General features: G+C 33.8%; 1 protein-coding gene across 1 annotated transcript in view; it reads right to left on the reverse strand.

The window, feature by feature from the left end:
- LOC141289396 (chromodomain-helicase-DNA-binding protein 4-like) overlaps positions 1 to 17877 on the reverse strand; it is a 35774-nt gene that overhangs the window by 7527 nt on the left and 10370 nt on the right. Inside the window, exons 10-36 of the mRNA XM_073821497.1 lie at positions 17611 to 17844; positions 15913 to 16116; positions 15599 to 15810; positions 15375 to 15506; positions 13803 to 13902; positions 13511 to 13702; positions 12825 to 13025; positions 12593 to 12730; positions 12344 to 12465; positions 11303 to 11476; positions 11082 to 11223; positions 10840 to 10971; positions 8405 to 8522; positions 8181 to 8305; positions 7987 to 8079; positions 7754 to 7892; positions 7490 to 7659; positions 5956 to 6133; positions 5712 to 5807; positions 5519 to 5610; positions 5299 to 5432; positions 4652 to 4796; positions 3900 to 4062; positions 3723 to 3823; positions 1504 to 1741; positions 1315 to 1377; positions 1072 to 1227 (exon numbers count right to left, since the gene is read on the reverse strand). Of these exons, the coding sequence (XP_073677598.1) occupies positions 1072 to 1227; positions 1315 to 1377; positions 1504 to 1741; positions 3723 to 3823; positions 3900 to 4062; positions 4652 to 4796; positions 5299 to 5432; positions 5519 to 5610; positions 5712 to 5807; positions 5956 to 6133; positions 7490 to 7659; positions 7754 to 7892; positions 7987 to 8079; positions 8181 to 8305; positions 8405 to 8522; positions 10840 to 10971; positions 11082 to 11223; positions 11303 to 11476; positions 12344 to 12465; positions 12593 to 12730; positions 12825 to 13025; positions 13511 to 13702; positions 13803 to 13902; positions 15375 to 15506; positions 15599 to 15810; positions 15913 to 16116; positions 17611 to 17844 (3994 nt within the window). The remainder of the gene's footprint in view (positions 1 to 1071; positions 1228 to 1314; positions 1378 to 1503; positions 1742 to 3722; positions 3824 to 3899; positions 4063 to 4651; positions 4797 to 5298; positions 5433 to 5518; positions 5611 to 5711; positions 5808 to 5955; positions 6134 to 7489; positions 7660 to 7753; positions 7893 to 7986; positions 8080 to 8180; positions 8306 to 8404; positions 8523 to 10839; positions 10972 to 11081; positions 11224 to 11302; positions 11477 to 12343; positions 12466 to 12592; positions 12731 to 12824; positions 13026 to 13510; positions 13703 to 13802; positions 13903 to 15374; positions 15507 to 15598; positions 15811 to 15912; positions 16117 to 17610; positions 17845 to 17877) is intronic.

A 17877-nucleotide genomic window follows, 5' to 3' on the forward strand; every position in this document is an offset into this window, starting at 1 on the left:
TATTTCAGTTGTACATTTTCATAAAGTAAAATCATTATCTGCCTTCCGCTGTAAAAAGTAGTCCCTAACTGCTGCAGCTGTGTTTACGTTGCTAAGGGTGGTTGCTAAGGGGGTTCAATGATACACAAAACCATTGAGTGAAGCGGTCATAGCAGTTCCGTATCATGAATACGACACAGCTGCTGACCAATCAGAATTGAGGAATGGAACTAACCATTTTATAATGCCTAATAAAACATTAATAGCCAATATAAAGATTAAAAAACTTTAACTTATTAAAATTGTTTAAATAACAACAAAATTAGTGAACTACACAATAAATAGTGAAGATGATACATTTAATATGGTTACAATAATTAAAATTGTTTCTATTAGCCAATATTATTAATTACTGGCTAATATAACATTAACAGCCAAAATAAAGATTAAAGATAAAAAAAAAAAAAAATCAAATCCATAAATAGTTAAAAGTTAGTTCAAATAATAATAAAACTATATATAAATATTCTAAATATTAATAGTGAATCATGTGTATCAAATGTATTATAGTTACAATAATTAAACTTGTTACAATGAATCATTTACATTTACAGTTAATTTATATCCAATTTATTAATTTTTGGCTAATATAACATTATTAGCCAAAATAAAGATTAAAAAAAAATCAATAAATAAATTTAGCTAAAAATAATACAAATACAATTAAAATAAAGTTACATGGTTTTAAATAAACAGTTGAGAATAAAGAGATTAAATTAAATTGAAATAGTTCAAATAAATTTCCATATATTTTAAACAAAATGCAGGTCTAAGTGCTGTTCACAGTAGAATAAAATCTAGGAAAAAAAAAAGGTTTAAAAAAAAAAAAAAAAAAGTGAAAAAGAAGGGAGAAATATGAAAACAATGACTTAATGTTAACCAAAATCTAACTTAAAGTACATTTTTAAAAACCTAGAAGCTTGTGAAGGTTTCATATTTCTGGCTAAAATATCTTTCCCAAACACTCGTGGTTTAAAACTAGTACAAAATCTGAGAGTAACTGAAATAGTCACTCTGAACAGGAGATCTTACCGGTAAATCCTCCATCTGCGATGTTAAACATGAATCGTGTTTTGGCTTTCTTCCTCTCTTCAGTTGCTGCTCCTGCTGCGCTGTCTTTGGCACTCTCTCCATTCTGCAGTTTTCCTGCTTCCTCTGTCTTACCAGAATCCTTCTCATCTTTTTGACCTGGAGTGAAATGAATGACAAGTTAATAAAGTGTGTAAATGAGATCCAGAAACTGCATAATAATGCCAGCCAGTCAGGTGTACAGGCCTTTCTTGTCATCTGTAACAGGGGTAGTGTCCATCTTCTCAGGTTCATCATCCTTCTTTTCTCCTGAGTTAAAAAAACAAAAACAAAACCTATGATCAAATCAGCCACTCCATGTTTGGACAAAGTATATTTTTGATCCCTTTCAATCCCAAGAAAGTCAACTGAATTGTAAACACCATTTTTGTTTACCTTTGGCGTCTGAAGTTTCCTTCTCAGCCTCGGATCCTTTGGGCTTGCTGTCGGTGGTCTTCTCATCAGCGTCTCCAGACTTTCCTTTTTCCTCCTCCTTCTCATCTTGTTTCCCATCAGCCTTGTCTCCTTCTGAAGAAGATTCAGGCGTCTTGTCCTTCTCCTCTTTCTCTTTGCCTTTTTCTTTGTCTTCAGAAGCAGAAGAAGCTTCGTCATCGTCATCAGGGATGGCAATGACCTTTTGATGAGAAGAAATAGAATTAGCTTAACAAACAAAATCTTACTTTTTTTAAAATTCATTTTACAAACAAATAGCTTGAGGCTTAAAAACCTTTAAATAGAGCAATAACCATAACTTTTACTGTACTTGCAAAAACATGATGTTCTTGCCTTTCTCAGTATTTTTGTCTTGTTTTCAAGTACAAAAGACTCCCAAAGAAGCAAAATGAAAGATAAGATGTATTGTTTTTTTTGGAAAACTGATCAAAATGAACGGTTTATGATTAAAACAAGAACATATCTGCCAGCGGGCTCCAAAAAATAAACTTAATTTAAAGAAAAAACATGTTTTAATACCCCATACTGACATATTTGCTCTTGTTTTGAAGCATGAACTTACTTAACTTTGTTCAGTTTCTCAGAAAACAAGACTTCCTATCTTCATTTTGCATCTCAAGTAAAAGTACATTGGTAAGGATGTTTAGATTTGTATTGGTTATATTTATATATAAAAAAAAAATTTAAAAAAAAGACAACCACTAAGAAAGATGTTAATTCTTTTCAGTGCATGCAACATTTAGTGCCATGACTTTATAAATGTTAGACTTTTTGTTCTGAATAAAGAGCTTTTACTGCTTCAATTATGGAAGGGCGAATTAAGGCCCAGGGAAACCCTGTTTTTTGTTTAATACTGCTCGTTTTTAAAGCAATATATTGTATGAAGTGCCATATAAATACATTTTAGGTCAAAAGTTTACATACAACTCGCAGAATCTGCTAAATGTTAATTATTTTACCAAAATAAGAGGGATCATACAAAATGCATGTTTTTTTTGTTTTGCTTTTTGTATGTAGTACTGACTTAAATAAGATATTTCACACAAAAAATGTTTACATATAGTTCACAAGAGAAAATAGTTGAATTTATAAAAATGACCCTGTTCAAAAGTTTACATAGACTTGATTCTTAATACCGTGTTGTTAAATGAATGATCCACAGCTGTGTTTTTTTTTTTTTGTTTAGTGATAGTTGTTCATGAGTCCCTTGTTTTTCCTGAACAGTTAAAACTGCCTGCTCTTCTTCAGAAAAATCCTTAAGGTCCCACAGATTCTTTGGTTTTTCAGCATTTTTGTGTATTTGAACCCTTTCTAACAATGACTGTATGATTTTGAGATCCATATTTTCACACTGAGGACTGAGGGACTCATATGTAACCATTAAAGAAGGTTCAAACACTCAATGATGCTTCCGAAGGAAACATGACTCATTAAGAGCCGGGGGGTGAAAACTTTTTGAATCTGAAGATTAGGGAAAATTTAACTTATTTTGTCTTCTGGGAAACATGCAAGTATCTTCTGTAGCTTCTGAAGGGCAGTAATAAATGAAAAAAAGCATATTTAGGCAAAATAAGAAAAATGTACACATCTTCATTCTGTTCAAAAGTTTACACCCCTGGTTCTTAATGCATAGTTTTTTTCTTCTGGAGCATCAGTGACTGTTTGAACCTTCTGTAATAGTTGCTTATAAGTCCCTCAGTTGTCCTCAGTGTGAAAAGATAGTTCTCAAAAATCATAGTGTCATTATTAAAAGGGGTTCAAATACACAAAAATACTGAATAACCAAAGAGTTTGTGGGACATACAGTGGGCTGTTTTATAGTCTTGTGGCTATATGTTAACATTTTTTTATAAAATCTTTTTCAGGTCAGTACTAAATATAACATACCTTTTGTATAATCCCTCTTATTTTGGTAAAATAATTAACATTTTGCAGATTCTGCAAGGTGTATGTAAACTTTTGACCTCAACTGTAAATGTGACGCAATTTAAAGAGTGTCGAATTGCAGAGAGCTTGTGCAAACACATCCACATCGTTATAATTTACTGCTGTTTTCACACCTCTTTTAAGTAAAAAGCATGCAGCACATTTATATATTCATCTAAACATATCAAAGCTTTAAACAGAGATCCACACAGTTTGTTGCATAAGCTGATACTCACTTCATTGCCTTTATTCTCACTGGCGTCCTTCTCCCCATCTCCATTTTTCACCTTTTCTTTATCGCTGTCTTTTCCACCATCTTCTGCTTTGGAAACACCATCTGTAGAACAAACGAGGTTTAATAATTCAGCTTATTTTAACAGCAATCAATTTACATTTTGTGGCATATGAGGTACCTGGAGCAGGTGTGTTTGGCTGAGTGTCTGCTGGAGTGCCAGTAGAGGGCGTTTTGCTGGGGGAATCAGGCTGACTGCCGGCAGTGGTTGCGGTTTTATTCTCGCTCAGCTCCATCATCCAGGGCATCGACCACTGACCGTTCACATGCTCGAACTCTTGTACCTGGAAACAAAATTATATGAACATGAACAATTAGACATCTGTGCAAAATAGATTTTGCCATTCATGCATCTTGCAAAGTTCATATGCGACCCTGGACCACAAAACCAATCCCAAGTAGCACGGGTATATTTGTAGCAAAAGCCAACAATACATTGCATGGGTCAAAATGATAGATTTTCCTTTTATGCTAAAAATCACAAGGATATTAAGTAAATATGTTCCATGAAGATATTTTGTAAACTTCCTACCATAAATATATCCAAACTTATTTTTTGATTAGAAATATGCATTGCTAAGAACTTCATTTGTACAACTTTAAAGGCAATTTTCTCAATTTTAAGATTTTTTTGCACCCTCAGATTCCAGATTTTCAAATAATTGTATTTCGACCAAATATTGTTCTATCCTAACAAACCATACATAAATGGAAAGCTATTTTATTCAGCTTTCAGATTATGTATAAATTTCAATTTTCAAAAAAAGTAAACCCTTATGACTGGTTTTGTGGTCCAGGGTCACATATAATCTGTTTGTAAAGTCCTTGGCTTTTGTGTTGCATGTTATCTACAATAATGCATTACTCGTTTACCTTCTTTCTGATCAAGGACATCACACCAATGCGAGTAAGGACATGCTGCCGTGACAGTCCCTCCCGGGGAACGCCATCGGCAAAGCTTTCAGCACCATCTGCACCGGGCTCACACAAGTGCCGCATGAAGAGCGAGACGTAAGCCCTTAGAAAAAATAGTCAAGAACAATATCATTAGAGCCAGTTCATAGATACAAGACACCCAAGAATATGAATATTTATGTAGGATTTTATTTTTCTAGTAGCCTTTCATTTACAGATATTACGAACTATAAAATATTACTACAATTTAAAATAACCATTTCTATTTGAATACATTTGAAAACATTATTTATGACGCAAAGCTGAATTTTTAACAGCCGTTACTCCAGACTTTAATCTGACTTAAACATTTAGTTATGAACAAAAAACAAAACAGTTTAAGCCTGTAACTATGACTTCTTGCAATTTAAAGCCGAAAAAGTAGTTTTTTCTGTCCGTTTAATATTTTTGATCTGCTCACAACCTTACAATACATACAAAAAACCCTCAACAATAAAGTTAGGCCCAGAACTGATGACAACTAAAGAAATCATGTAGTTTTTTCCCCCGTTCATATAACATTCATAACTTAGCTGTTAACTTAAATGAAAACCACTAAAACTCACTTGAACTCTTTCTCTGATTTACCACGCAAGTCTCTGACCAGCCACTGGGTTGTGAAGGCGTCCTGAGGCGGCATCCCATAACGCATCACTGCGTTCAGGAAGGCCTTCCTTTGACGAGCATTGAAACCCAACACCTGCCAAATCAAAACAGTGTTTTATTAAGTCAAACTCAAAACACATGCATTCAAGGAGTCAAAAATCCCAGGTATCCTTCATTCACCTCAATGTTGCCGCTCACTCTGGCCAGCAGGGGGGGCAGGGGTTTGTCTTTGTCGTTTCGGAGGCCTTTCCTGTTGGGTCGCCGTGAATTGGCTGCAAGACAGTGAAGATTTGTGCTTAGTAAAGGGGTTTAAAGTGTAAAAAATGTTTTCTTTTTCTAAAATCCTGTGTTTGATCATAGCCAAGTCGCTCACCACTCCCACCTTCTGTGCGTTCGTCAAAGTCCTCGTCTCCTTCCTCTGAAGCAACAGAATAATCTGATTGGCCATCAGATTGATCATCCTGCCAGTCTGTAACAAAACAAGAAAGGTGATTAATATATAAACTTAAAAGCACTTTCAATAGCTGTTTTATATTAACATGGACAAAACACTTCAAGTGTGGTTCAGTTTAGTTGAGGTTTGGTTCATAGTTTGATAGTGTTAGTACATCTCTCACCTCTGTCCTCCTGAGAGCCGTCGTTGTAGTTGACCTGTTTGCGGATTCGCTTGCCCTTGCCCAGATTACGAGCCAAATCTTCCTGCTGCTGTTCGTAATGGTGTCTGAGCAGTTTCTCCCAATAATCTGGATCCACGCTTTCCTCCTGCTTGATGATCTCCCTCTGAACTTCCTCTTCCTAAGGGAAAAAAAACCCAGAAAACATGGTTTAAAAAAAAAAAAAAAAAAAACAAGAGATGGTAAAACTCACATTTATAACCATATTATTGAAGACATGCCAATTATGGGACATAAAATGACCGCAACTTGATGTGTGATAGCATGTGTGCCAATTAGAGCTGCACAATGTGTCGAAAAACTATGCCAAAGGCACGTTTTTGGACAAATAAAAATTGCGACTGCCATTTAAAATACAAAAAATTAATTTAAAAAATGCAGTAAAAAGTCCTGCAAAACTATTACTATTGTAATATTTCACTGTAAAAAAAGATAACTTTATTTTGCAGTTTAACTGTAATATTTCAGTATGTATGCCAGTCTTTTTTTTTTCATTTTTAAAACGTTTACAAATATTGTCATTTCACTGTAAAAGAATCTGTAAAAAAAAATGTATAAAATAACGAAGTATTTCTAAAAATTCTAAAAGTAATTATGAAGTGTTTCACTTTCAAACATTAAACCAGTGTTTCTCAACTCCAGTCCTCGGGACCCACTGCTCTGCACATTTTGTATGTCTTCCTCATTTAAGGCACCTGATTTTGATCATCAGCTCATTAGTAGAAAGATTCATGAACTGAACTGAGTGTGTCAGACTCAGAAACATACAAAATGTGCAGAGCAGTGGGTCCCGAGGACTGGAGTTGAGAAACACTGCATTAAACCATCAAGCTTTTAATTTGCCAAAAACCAGCAGGAGACCTTAAACCTTCTCTTTTGCTCACAAGAACAGATTTACAAGTACTTCTCATTACAAGTTTGTGAAGATGGTTGATGCATAAGTAAGTCTTAAGTAGCATGGGTATATTTGTAGCAATAGCCAAAACTACATTGTATGGGTCAACATTATTGATTTTTCTTTTATGCCAAAAATCATTAGGATATTAAGTAAAGATCATGTTCCATGAAGATATTTTGTAAATTTCCAACCGTAAATATACCAAAACTTAATTTTTTAATTAGTAATATGCATTGCTAAGAACTTCATTTGAACAATTTTAAAGGTGATTTTCTCAGTATTTTTTTGAACCCTCAGATTCCAGATTTTCAAATAGTTCTTGACCAAATATTGTCCTAACAAATCATACATCAATGGAAAGCTTATTTATTCAGCTTTCAGATGCTGTAAACATCTCAGTTTTAAAAAATTGACCCTTATGATTGGTTTTGTGGTCCAGGGTCACATATCATGTTCCCAAGCGACACCATCTTGACTGCATCGCGATTTCGCTTTTATTTTAATTAATCTCACAATCCTAGCATCAGCTATTATCCCACATATATCCAGCAGCCCACAGTGCTCTTTAGTGGGACTCACCGCTTCCTCCTCATCCTTGACCACATACTGAGCCACTTTGAAGGAGCTGAGATACTCGTTCATGCTCTGGATCTCGGTGTCATCTGTGGCATCCTGGTTACGATCCAGCAGCCGGTCGATGGCTTTATCATCATAGTGAATCACGCTGCTGTCCTCTTCTTTATTCTCTCCTTAACAAACAAACACAAGCGCTTTCAGTGTCAGTTCCTTAGGTGAGAAACTGTATTGGTTTAAAAGTAAAGAGGTTTGTAATTCCAGACACACCTTCTCCATCATCTTTGAAGAGCTCCTCTGTACCAAATTTGAGAATGTCATCCAACTCTTGTTTGGACATCGAACCGGTCTTTGAGCCCAGTCCAGGACGCACAACCAAGTGAGTCAACATCATCTTTTTCTTGGCCACCTTGAGATTAAACAAAGACCAATCAGCTTGGATTCTAAAGACAGTGCAGGCAAGGAAACGCATTTTGTTTCACAGAAGAAAAAATTTAGGGTACCTGAGTGATTCTCTCTTCTACAGAGGCTTTGGTCACAAAGCGGTAGATCATCACCTTCTTGTTTTGACCAATCCTGTGAGCTCTGCTAAAGGCCTACAAAGATAAATAAAAAACCACCAGTGAGGATGAGTATCCTATGAGTATATATATGAGTATATTATCCAACATCATGATGTCAAACATCACAAAGTCACCTGAATGTCATTGTGAGGGTTCCAGTCTGAGTCGTAGATGACAACGGTGTCTGCGGTTGCCAGGTTGATACCCAGACCACCAGCTCTGGTTGACAGCAGGAAAGCAAACTGGGGAGCACCAGGAGCTAGAGCAGAAAAATCAAATTCATTATGACACTTAGAAATGGACTTTATACAGAAAAGAAATAAACCACAACAGTTATATAGCAAACATCTGGTCTCACCATTAAAGCGGTCAATCGCTTCCTGTCTCATGCCTCCCGTGATGCCTCCATCAATGCGCTCATATTTGTATCCCTCATTCTCCAGAAAGTCTTCCAGCAGGTCCAACATTTTGGTCATCTAGTAAAGAGGAACAAAACATCTCAAACCCCACTGTGCATTACAGACATTTTTGTCATTAAAAACAAAAATAATTTTAAAAATACTGTAAAAACAGTAAAATTGTGTTTTTGCACAACTGAACAACAACAATTAAAAGCAGTATTACACTTGTTATTGTTTTTATACTTAAACCCTTTTTCGTCTCTGACTCATATAATATATATATGTGACCCTGGACCACAAAACCAGTCTTAAGTCGCTGGGGTATATTTGTAGCAATAGCCAAAAATACATTGTATGGGTCAAAATTATTGATTTTTCTTTTATGTCAAAAATCATTAGGAAATTAAGTAAAGATCATGTTACATTAAGATTTTTTGTAAAATTCCTACTGTAAACCTATCAAAATGTAATTTTTGATTAGTAATATGCATTAAGAACTTAATTTGGACAACTTTAAAAGTGATTTTCTCAACATTTTGATTTTTTTGCACCCTTAGATTCCAGATTTTCAAATAGTTGTATCTCGGCCAAATGTTGTCCTATCCTAACAAACTATACATCAATAGAAAGCTTATGTATTGAGCTTTCATATGATGTATAAATCTCTTTTTTTTTTTCGTTTTGTGGTCCAGTGTCACATATATATATTATATGAGTCAGAGACGAAAAAGGGTTTAAGTATAAAAACAATAACAAGTGTAATACTGCTTTTAATTGTTGTTGTTCAGTTGTGCATTTATTGAATGAGCACTGTGCTACGTCCGAACAGATTGCATTATTTTATGTATAATCATTTTACTGTATTAATTAATTTTAAATCAATTTTTTAAATCATCTTAAATGTTCTTAAATTCTGTTTTCATTGTTGTGATTATTTTAAATTTTTATGATTTTTATGCTATTATGATTTTAAGTCCTTCTATGTACAGCACTTTGAATTACCATTGTGTATGAAATGTGCTATATAAATAAACTTGCCTTGCCTTGTTTTTCTAAGCAAAAAATAAAATCACACATTTTTCTCTAATTTACAGGAGACACACATTAAAATGTCAATCAGTGTAACAATCTTGTCAGGCATATTTACAACAAAAATCAAATTGTGACATTAAAAGACAAATTACTTTCACCCCAAATACCAATTAGTTGTAATACTACATTTTAATTTGCTACTATCCTAGGTTTTGCCCATTTGTCAGTAAGAATTTTTTTTACTAATTTAAAAATTTCATATGCTCCCTTATTCTTTTCTATATTTTAATATGTACAAATCTGAATAAGCATTTTGTTTAAATTTTTACATAAATACTGTTATACTGAATGACAATATAACATTTCAACCAAATGTTGACATTTTATTCTCCAAAAACGTATTTGAAACCTTTAAAGTAGACATTTTACTTACATTTAATGTGCCTTCTATGGAACTAAAATCACTTTTGTAAATTTATTGTAAATGTATTATTTATTATCATTGATTTTTTAGAAGTGACAACATACAGAGCCCCTAAAATAACATTAAAAAAAGGAAAAAAAAATAGACTTTGAGGGCACAAAAATGTTTCTTGTGCTCATGTAAAACTATTCACATGGGATTTTTTGCATGCTTATGCATTAATATTTCTAGTTTTATATAACTTATTTCCTTTGTGCATACACCTACATCTATTTTTTTATTTTTACAAAGGCCCTTGAGGCTATGTAATATAGTGCTAAGAATAATGCATATAACCTGCATTTTGCATAATGAAAAAGTGCACCTTGAATTCATTCAGTTGTATTAGACAAGTTACTAAAGAATCACTAAACAGCTGCCATGAAATCGCACTTGTACAATAAATGTATTTTCATTAAATAAAAAATGTTCTATTATAAGAAACGAATTGGGGCAAAAGTCTGGAAGCAAAAATATTTTTCATATTCCAATTTCGAAGATATAAGGCTGAACACCGCTACTGAGAGTTTCTAACATTTTCAGTGTGTGAGACTGTCCCGTTTTGTTTTTGCCAGCTCTTGAAGCTCCACCCTCCTCTGAAAAAGGGGACCAGCTAATTTGCATTTAAAGGAACAAACACAAAAACAACGCATTTTGGCTCATACCCTAAAAGTGGCAATGTTAACAAGCTATGAAAAAAATATATTTTGGGTATTTTTAGCTAAAACTTCACATACACACTCAGGGGACATCAGAGACTCATTTTAACATCTTGTGAAAAGGGGCATAATAGGTCACCTTTAATAAAATCAATATTTATAATGATGTAAAAGGGATTAATTTGCCTAATAGGTAAATGATTCCTAACTTAAAAAAAAAAAAGAAAAAGATGTTTACCTGAGAGAAGATTAGCACTCTGTGTCCATCTTCCTTGAGTTTACGCATCATCTTCTGCAATAGCAGCAGTTTGCCAGACGATTTAGTCAGAGCGCTGCCCTCGTACATCCCATTGGGCAACTTGGCAGCTTCCTGTTTCACACAGCCAATCAGACGTCTTGTCAAGCTTTCAATTTAATCTATATGCAATTTACTCAAAAATTATATAATATGACATGTTATTGGTCTGTTATTAAACGTACCATAGCAGCAACGGGAAAGAGATATGGATGATTACAGCACTTCTTAAGATCCATGACGACGTTCAGCAGAGAAACCTGGTTTCCACCACCACGAGTGTTCAGAGCTTCAAAATTGCGGGTCAGGATGAACTTGTAATATTTCCTGGATTCAAAAATGAAAGATTTAGAAACTCTGCCCCCCTGTAACCTACTTCTAAGTCCATTTCTCGTCACATACTTACTTCTGCATTGGGCTGAGCTCAACTCGCACAATGAGCTCCGTTTTGGAAGGCATGTGCTTGAACACGTCGGCTTTGAGTCTCCTGAGCATGTGTGGTCCCAGCATGTCGTGAAGCTTTTTGATCTGGTCCTCCTTGGCAATGTCGGCAAACTCCTCCAAGAAGCCCTCAAGATTACTGCAGAATGAGAGATAAAGTGTCATTTGTGGCTGCAGATGCCCAGGGGGCCACCAGATGGTGCTAAAGGGTTGCATTTAAGACGAGACATCCAAGGTGAATAGGGTAAAAAAATAAAAAATAAATAAATAAATAGATATCACCATACTTACACAGTTGATTGATTACATTAAGATTTACAAACATTTTTTGCATTAAATGTTTTCTGAAATGCTATGTTAAAATATGCAAATGAGGTGTTCTAATCTAATTAAATGTGCTCATTTTTCGTAAATTTCTAGAACAAAAATCTCAACATCGGATGAAGCCAGGTTCAAAATTCTTGTTTCGTTTTGCTGACATATTAGACTCAAAGGTTTTTACAGAGGGGATTTTGGAGATCTCTTTTTAATCACTGCACAAAAAAGCCCCCCCAAAAAAATGCCTTTTTGGATTAGCACAATCTTTAAAGATTTATATTGTAATAGAAATCTACAGACAGATAGATAGATAAAGTGCTATAAAATAAACACTTAAAGGCGTATTTAGGATGTTTTCTTTCCATTAGTCTGAAAAAACACTTCATTAAAAGCCAAAAAAAAAAAAAAAAAAAAAAAAAAAAAAATCACCCTTATGACTGTTTTTTGGTCCAGGGCCACATATTAAACAAAAACACTTAATTCTAATTTTCGTCAAATTTACGTTTAAGCATTAAAATTACTAACCGGAAACAAAAACTAAAAATCAAACTGAAACTAAAATTTAATATCAAACAGTATTTCAAGACTTTTGGAAAATCTATAAATTATTATTGTATTAAGTAAGTATTAAGTATTAAGTATTAAGTTCCTGTACGATCTTTGGATTTGATGTTATTGACAAACACACCTGAATCTCTCTGGTGTGAGGAAGTTAAGCAGATGGAAAAGCTCTTCTAAGTTGTTCTGTAGAGGAGTTCCAGTCAACAACAACTTATGCTGCAGTGGGTAGTTGTTGAGTATCCTGAAAAACTAGAAGAGAACACCACAGCAAAGCATTAAAACGTCAAACTGCCATAAAAATGTACAATTTCGAAATTTGAACCAGTTTTAATTACATCTCTTAGTCAAATTATTGCATAATCTATGTTGGTCTCACCTTTGACTGATTATTCTTCAGTCTGTGGGCTTCGTCAACTACCAAACAAGCCCAGTCGATGGAGCCCAGAACAGCTGTATCAATAGTGATCAACTCATAGGAGGTCAACAGTACATGGAACTTCACGGAGGCTTCTTTCTGCATGGTCATGAGGTAATAATCATTGATATAGATATGGATTCAAGCGTCTTAAGATTCTTGAATAAAAAGCGGAGTTGTCCAACTCACTAACCTTCATCTTAGAGGGTTTCTTGCCTCCACGGATGGCGTTGTTCTCAAAGGAGAACTCGTTTTCTCTGATGACAGCCCTGCTGTCCTTGTCTCCGACGTATGTGACGACATACATATCCGGGGCCCACATTTCAAACTCTCGCTCCCAGTTAATGATGGTGGACAGTGGGGCACTCACCAGGAATGGACCCTTTGAATGACCCTGGAGAACGAGCACAGCAGCGTGTTAAAACTGATGAAAGAGGATATGCTATATTAAAGGTACTAAAGTAAAATTCTATGTTTTTTGTAGCATTTAATTAATTAACATACAATGTAATATTTACAGTTCATACAAATACTATAAAATTAAATTCCAGGACTTTAAGCACTACTTTTTTTAATTTAAGGACATAGATCTTAATGTCTTTCAAATTAAAAAAAAAAAAAAAAATTCATAAATATTTTTTGAAATTGAGATTTCTACATCTGAAAGCTGAATAAATAAGCTTTCCACTGACGTATGGTTTGTTAGGACAATATTTGGCCGAGATACAACTATTTGAAAATCTGGAATCTGAGGGTTAAAAAAAAAAAAAAGAAATATTGAGAAGCAAAGGTTTTGCGAACCCACTCCAAAGTTCCGATCTAAATCAAATGATTCACGATACGTGATTTGATGTCCTGATCTGAATCAAAACCACACACCTCTTTATACAGTGAATACAGGAAAACAGCAGTCTGCACGGTCTTTCCCAGACCCATCTCATCTGCCAGAATGGTGTCGGTTCCCTGAGCCCAGGAGAAGCGGAGCCAGTTGAGCCCCTCCAGCTGGTATGGATGCAGCGTCCCGCCTGTAGCGTCCAGATACTCTGGCTGACGCTCAAACTTAATAGTGGGCTACGGGAGAATAAGAAAGAGGTTTTAGCCACTGATAAGCAACTAGGTTAAACAGGTGCTGTCATTAACGTGTAGGACCAAAACAATGAAGCTCACTTACATCCACGACAGGGTTCTCTGGAGGTCGGTCCAGTTTTCGCACCTTTCCTTTGATCTTCATCTTCTTTCCTGGTTTACCATCATCTCCCATCATCAACTCCCTTTAAGAGAAAAAAAGATGAATCTGATGAGCGTGTGCATCAGTATGTTTTCCTTGCATTTTCAAGTCTATGAATCTGAAGGTTTCACATTTGGTGCTAGTTTAGAGTAATGAATTCATTTAAGTTATTAAAAAAAAAAAAAAAAAAAAAAAAAAAAAAAAAGCTTGTTTTCATAGTCTTCCACCATCTTAAAAAGTACCAGGGTTATCAGCAGCTAAAACTATTAAAAACCATTTGTCATTTGAAATTTTTGTATTTAAATGCTGAAATAAAAAAATAAAAAAATAAAAACAAATAGACAAAAACACTTCCTAACCTTTGTCAAGTTTAAGATGAAGCTATAAATTACTAGCTGTAAAAAAAATAATAAAAAAAAATAAAAAGAACTGAAAATAAAAATAAACAAATCATCATATAAACAAAAACATGAGCACAAAAAAATATTAAGGACATTGAAATAAAAAACTAAAAATACAAAAATTTAAAAATAAGTCACTTTAGAATATTAATATAAACTATAACAGTATATTAAAAAAAAAATACTAAAATAAAATAAAAACATAAGCACAACAAATATTAAGGAAATTGAAATGAAAGCTAAACATAAAAATAAGTCACTTTCAAATATTGATAAACTATTTTTAATGTAGTTTATTTAAATACTATTAAACAAATTGCAATATAATATTAAAAAAAACATCAGCAGAAAAATATTAAGAAATTAAAATGAAAACTAAAAATAGAGAAAAAATAATAATAAAAGCCATATTGATATAAACTATAATAGTATATAAAAAAAAATTGTAGTAAAAAAAAAACATAAGCACAAAAAAATTAAGGAACTGGAAAAACTAAAAATATAAAAGCCACTTCAAAATATTGATATAAACTATTATACTACAAAAAAAAAAAAAAACATAAGCACAAAAAAAATTAAGGAAATGGAAATAAACTACAAATATAAAAATAAAAGCCCCTTTTAATATTGATATCAACTATCAGCATATAAATAAAAACAAAAATAAAAATAAATCAAACCTAAACAGTAATATATAAAAATTACTAAAACTAAAATGAAAACTGAAAATATATTTTTTTTAATTCAATGCAAATATCTGAATATAAATGACAATAAAATATAAAAAAACTGAAAAATATACAAAAATATAAATTCAAAGTATTACTATAAACTAATAGTATATAAATAAAAAAATATATAAAAACAAATAAAAAATGAAAGCAAATAAAACTAAAATGAAAACTTAAAATATAAAAATAAAACCCAAGTCAAACATTTTAAAAAATGTAATAGATAATTAATAAAATAAATAATACTAACAAACACTATCACGTATTGGTTAAAAGTTGAATTTAAAATGTATATTAAACAGTATTATGTTACTTGGAAGTGAAATGCTTTACAAATGCTGTTTCATGTTGTCTTTAACAATAGAGTCTGTGCACATGTATACCTGTGGTTCCAGTACTGCAGTTTATAGGTGTCAAACTCTGGTACATCCATATCCTCTGCCTCCCAGGTGGCCTGATCATACGTTAAATCCCTCCACTTGATGAGGTAGTGACAGTTATTCTTCTTATCCACACTGAAAAGAATAACCCACAACAGGTACGACGTGAGCAAAGCCATGAAATTGATCCAAAGCGATTCAATCTAAAGTTCCTGAGCTCATCTCACCTATGGTTCAGGATACGGTGAATCATCATCCACTCCATCTTGATGCCGAAGCGGTAGTACTTCTCCTCCATCTTAGCATAAGTGGGGTCTTTCTTCTTTCTCTTCTCGCTCTTCTCCTCTTCTCCCTCAACACCGAAGTCTATGGGTGGGGGTTCGTCCATGTCGTTCTTGCGCTGGTAGTTTCTGAACATCACCTGACAGTGCATCTCCAGCTAGAGAAGGTGCAGACCAAAATTAGGACCAAGCCAGTGTGAATTCAGCATGAATTAAAATGTAATTTTTTTAAAGACCAAAAGTAGAAGCAGTGCTGGTACCTGCAGCTCAGAAACCCAGGAGCAGTGCCAGTAGGACATATTTTGCCATTTAACGAAGAATTCCCTCTCAGGTCGACCAGCCAGAGGCTTGGGGTCAGGGGCATTAGATGGGAGGTCAATGGGCCGTGGCACAGGGGTCGGAGGAGGAGGTTCACTCCAGCGCCAGGTCAGAATCTTCTGAACCTTACCTTTCATTGAAGGACACTGGAAGGAAAAATTAGGAAGTAATTATTTCATGATGCACAAAGGGAAGTTTACAACATGGAAAGAGTCAAATATTTATTTTCCAGCGATATCGTCGTTTTTTAACTGAACTGAGCTGGACGATGAGATCACCAAACTGACTTTACCTGAATATTGTTTATTATTGTCCTTTTGCATTATCGACACACTATTTTCCGGTTTAATACTGTAAAGCTGCTTTGAAACAATCAGTGTTGTAAAAAGCGTTATATAAATAAAAGGTGACTTGACTATATTTTGTGTATACATTATCATAAATAAAAATCAATGGTTAATTAAATATATACCTAATTAGGTCTAAATATATATTAAAAAGTGGACTGAAAAAGGATAATACCCATACATTACTAAAACCAATACTCATTTAAGCATATTTAAATTAACAATCAATCAAAGCTAGGTTATTTGTACATATCATTTGAATCTCAAATATTTATATTAATTATAAACTATATTTATATCTAAATAATTCAGAAGTAGCTTTTTGTACATTTAAGTCCCAATTACATTATTTTTGTTACTAACATTTGAATATTTTTGATATATACACACATTAAATTTCCACTACAGTAGCATTGCAAAGTAGGATATTTGTACATGCTTTTTGAGTACTAAAAACATTTCTAAAAATTCGAACAGTAATTATATTTATTATGCACATATGTATTAATTATATATAATGTATTTTATTCACATATGTGACCCTGGACCACAAAACCAGTCTTAAGTCGCTGGGGTGTGTTTGTAGCAATAGCCAAAAATAAATTGCATGGGTCAAAATTTTTGATTTTTCTTTTATGCCAAAAATCATTAGGAAATTAAGTAAAGTTCATGTTCCATGAAGATTTTTTGTAAAATTCCTACTATAAATATATCAAAATGTAATTTTTGATTTGTAATATGCATTGTTAAGAACCTAATTTGGACAACTTTAAAGGTGATTTTCTCAGTCTTTTAGATTTTTTTGCACCCTCAGATTTCTGATTTCAAATAGATGTATATCAGCCAAATATTGCCCGATCCTAACAAACCATACATCAATAGAAAGCTTATTTACTGAGCTTTCATGTGATGTATAAATCTCAGTTTTGTCAAATTTAACCTTATGACTGGTTTTGTGGTCCAGGGTCACATATATTATAATTCAAACGTAATATATATACATTGCTAAGAACTTCATTTGGACAACTTTAAAGGCAATTTTCTCAATATTTAGATTTTTTTGCACCCTCAGATTCCAACAACCATACATCAATGGAAGGATTATTTATTCAGCTTTCAGATGGCGTATAAATCTCAAGTTTAAAAAAAAAAATTACCCTTATAACTGGTTTTGTGGTCCAGGGTCACATATTATAATGTTACAAACGATTTTCATTTCAGATAAACGCTGTCTTGCTGTCTTCTAACTTTCTATTCATCAAAGAAACCTGAAAAATTCTACGGTTTACTCACAGTGCAGCGCGGACAGATCCATTCTCCGTTGGGAATCTCGGGCAGGGGTGGGTTAAGGCAGTGGATGTGGTACGACGAGGGGCAGGAGTCACAGCACAGCAGCTCTCCGCCATCCTTACACACCCTGCAGAACTCCATGTGATGGTCGTCTTCTTCCGCCTCACCTCCCGCCTCGTTATCCTCCTCGTTTTCTGATGCGTCCTCACGAGCCTCCCACTGGATGCCCATCTTCTCCTGGAAAAGGAAGAGATGATGCTGAGTATAGTG

This window comes from Garra rufa, chromosome 17, assembly GCF_049309525.1.
Source record: "Garra rufa chromosome 17, GarRuf1.0, whole genome shotgun sequence".
Classification (NCBI taxonomy): Eukaryota; Metazoa; Chordata; class Actinopteri; order Cypriniformes; family Cyprinidae; genus Garra; species Garra rufa.